General features: G+C 41.4%; 1 protein-coding gene across 1 annotated transcript in view; it reads left to right on the top strand.

The window, feature by feature from the left end:
- MICAL2 (microtubule associated monooxygenase, calponin and LIM domain containing 2) overlaps positions 1 to 3,827 on the top strand; it is a 181,519-nt gene that overhangs the window by 121,363 nt on the left and 56,329 nt on the right. The window contains exon 29 of the mRNA XM_027767848.1: positions 13 to 406. Within this exon, the coding sequence (XP_027623649.1) occupies positions 13 to 406 (394 nt within the window). The remainder of the gene's footprint in view (positions 1 to 12; positions 407 to 3,827) is intronic.

Raw genomic sequence — 3,827 nt, 5'->3', positions numbered from 1 at the left:
AGGAATGCCCAGGCCTCAGGCCTTAGCCCTCCTGACACCACCCTCCGCAGCCAGAGTTTGCCCAATCGGCCATCCAAGATGTCTCCTGCATTCATGTCCCCACCTTACAGCAAGATTGAAGATGTGCCCACCCTTCTTGAGAAAGTAAGCTTGCAAGAGACCTCCCCAGATACCTCCAGGGTTCCCAAGAAAAGCTTCTCACTCTTTTCCTCCCTCAGACTCAAAGACAGATCTTTTGAGAGTTTCCTCCAAGAAACCAGACAAAGAAAGGATATCAGGGACTTCTTTGGCAGCACCAAGGGGAAGGTGGCACCTGAGAACAGCTCCCAGGTCCTGGGGAAGCTGATGCAGTCTTTCAAAAGGCCCTCCCTGGATCAAGCACCCCGTCTTCCTCTTCCTCCTGCAGGTAAGTGGCTCTTCCCTAGTAGAAACCTACTGTCTGGGCTGGGCAGTTAGTGATGCTAACTGGATTCACAAGAAGGTCTTTTTCACTTTGTTTTGCTTCTCAAATTAAATTCTGAGCAAAGCAGAAACACTTGAAGTTGGAAAACATTTTTAAAACCCTGCAAAAATTAGTTTTGAAATCATGCTATAAAAGTGTTGAGGGCTAGTTGGTGGCAAGGTGGTTGAGATAGCTGGACCCCATATGGCTGATTCTGTGATTCATTTCACTTCTTTTTTAACAAAGAGGTTGAGCATCTTTTTGTATGTTTTTGTATGTTAAGGAGCCATTTGTATTTCCTTTTCTGTAAAGCATCGTTTCTTTCCTTTGTATAGTTTTCTATTAGTTTGTGGGTAGTTTTCCCAACATATATCGGGACTGTTTATTAGAAGGGAAAGTGAGAAAGCAAGCCTCCCGGTCCAGGACTCAAACCACAGTCGGCCATGTGTGAGTCCAGCCCCCATCACCACCACACCACCTGCTGGTTGCAAAATGAACATTTTAAACATACAGTTTTTTTTCTTTCCTTTGAATTACTGACCTAATTTATGGACATTTGATTATTGATGAAAATATTGGGGGTTTGCATATTTAAATCTAATTAAAATTTTAAGCTGTAAAATTATTTAATGTACCAAACAATAAGAATACTCCAACAATATGGAAGTATCTAATCAAAAGTAAAATACATTATCGCAATTATTGCATCCCCTCTCCTCACCAAAATTTTGATATATTCTCTTAGAGTCAGTTTGGCTAAACATGCATATGATTTCTTTCTTTCTTTTTTTTTTCTTTTTTAAGAGAGATTTTTGCTATAGGGCAAAATCACCCCCCACGGGAGATGGCCATGCTGCAGTCCCTTCTCTTCCATTCTCCCCTCTTGGGACTTTGGGAACACACACACACACACACACACACGCACACACCCGGTGTGAGCTTAAGCCACAGGGTCCAGGACTCAAACCACCGTCAACTATGTGGGAGTCCAGTGACCTAACCATTATGCCATCTGCTGGTCCCTATGATTTCTTTTTCATTTTTGATATTTGTTCAATTGCTCTAAACAAACTGTGATCCTGCTATTTCTGTCATGGAGCAACTTTGTTTTATTTTTTCACTTTTTAATTTTCTTACTTAACTTTTATTTTGGAACATTAGTTTTCAAGTAAAAAACAGTTTTATTGGGAACCAGCAGTTAGCGTAATGGCTATGTCGCTGGACTCCCACGTAGTCGACCGCGGTTCGTGTCCCGGACCCGGTGCCTTAAAACTCACGCCGGGCACGTGTGCATGCGTGCCCAAGATCCTGAGAGGAGAATGGAGGAGAAGGGACTGCGGCGTGACCATCCCCCCTGGGGGGTGATTTCTCGCTTTCTGTCTCTCTGTCTCTCTCTGGCTGGCTGGCGAGTGCACGCGCCCTATAGCGAAAACCTCTCCCAAAAAAAAAAAAGAATTAAAAAAAAACAAAAACTGTTTATTGAGGCCAGCAGGTGGCATGGTGGTTAAGTTGCTGAACTCCCTCTTATCCAAGTGTAGTTCGAGACCTGGAGCCAGTGGCTTATAAATCACTCTGGACACATGTATATGCATGCCAAAAATCCTAAGAGGAGATTTTGGAGGAGAAGGGATTGTGATATGGCCTACCCCCCGGGGTATAATTTCTCACTTTCTCTCTCACTGTTTTTGTCTCTCTCTGAGGAGCACACGCACCCTATGGCAAAAATAAATAAATAAAATTAAAAATAAAAATAAAAAAACTAACAGTAAGTAAAAAAATAAAAATAAAAATAAAAATAAAAAAAACTAACAATAAGTAAATAAATAAAAATGATCTTTTGTTACCTTAATCAAACAGCAATCTAGATGAAGAAGAAACTTTCTTTTCAGCCATACCCAGGATAAGTACAGACCGGCTAGACTCTAACTACATTCTTTATGTCTCACATTGTAAATTTAATGTGTTACGCATTCATGGAGTTATAAATCAAAGGGTACAAAAGGCACAAATGGGAGGTTTCTCTCTTCCCTGTCCCTGAGTCATCTAGGTCCTACCCCTGACGAGAGGTGTTATTACCAGTCTCTTAGGCTCTCCCAGATAGAATGTATACGCACAAGGGTGAGTTTACTTCTTACACTCTTCTTTTCTTCGTTCACCCAAATGGTAGTTTGGTAGCATACTCTGTGTATTTTTTTAGTACTATTAATTTTAGTTTGGAGACTGCTCCATATTTTTATAGCTTTTACAAAACTATTTATTTAATTTTATTTATTACTATTATTTTCATTTGACCAGAGAGAGAAAGAGAGAGGAAAAGTGAGAAAGCAAGCCACCAGGTCCAGGACTCGAACCTCAGTCAGCCATGTGGGAGTCCAATGCCTCAGCCACCATACCACCCACTTACCCCAGCTATTCCATATTAGTATATAAAGAACTTTTTCCTTTGTTTCGCACCTGTACAGTATCCCATTGTGTAAATGTACCATCATTTGGGTAGCCAGCCCCCTGTAATGCAGAGTTTATGCTAAATCTTTCACTGTTGCTAACAGTGCTACAATAATTGAGAACTTGAGTCATTTGGCATGTATGTGAAGAATAAATTCCAAGAGGTGGGAATGCTAGAACAAAAGACACGTGAATTGGGAATTTTGGTAGAGGTTGCCTGATTTCCCCATCGTAGCACGCCCTTTCGCATCCCAGCAAAGCATGGCAGTGTTGTTCCTACATTCGCACTGACCTGTGTGTCACCCACCTTGCTTTCTTTTATGCTTACCAACCTCGGAGCATCTGGATCTCAAAGTTCACATTTCACTTCTTTTTTAACAGGAGGTGGAGCACCTCTCCGTGTGTTAAGGAGCCATTTGTATTTCCTTTTCTGTGAAGCATCGTTTCTGCCCTCGTATAGTTTTCTATCGGTTTGTGGGTAGTTTTCCCAACATGTGTAGGGACTATTTATTAAAAGGGAAATTTAGCCCTTGTGAATTATAAACACTATTTCTAGTTTTCTAGATTTCACCCTCTGAGCTTCACTGGAAGTCACTGACAGTAGGCAATTAATAAGAAAAGGCGTGGGACCAGGCCGTGGTATGGCGGTTAGGGTGTTGGACTTCCACATGGCTGATCATAGTTAGAGTTCCAGACCTGGCAGCTTGAAAATCACGCAGGGTGTGTGTGCACGCATGCATAAAATTCCGAGAGGAATACGCAGGAGAAGGGATTGTGGTGTGGCCATCCCTCTGGAGGGTTATTTCTTACTTCCCCTCTCTCCACCAAGTGCATACGCCCAATGGCAAAAAACCTAAACAATAATAATAGTAGTAGTAAGAGAAAAGGCATAGTTTTTTTCTTTTTTCTTTTCTTTTCTTTCTTTTTTTTTTTTTGCTAT

This window comes from Tupaia chinensis, unplaced genomic scaffold, assembly GCF_000334495.1.
Source record: "Tupaia chinensis unplaced genomic scaffold, TupChi_1.0 Scaffold144767_1, whole genome shotgun sequence".
Classification (NCBI taxonomy): domain Eukaryota; kingdom Metazoa; phylum Chordata; class Mammalia; order Scandentia; family Tupaiidae; genus Tupaia; species Tupaia belangeri.
Note: the sequence above shows the minus strand (reverse complement) of the source record. Positions and strands in the feature narration are given on the sequence as shown.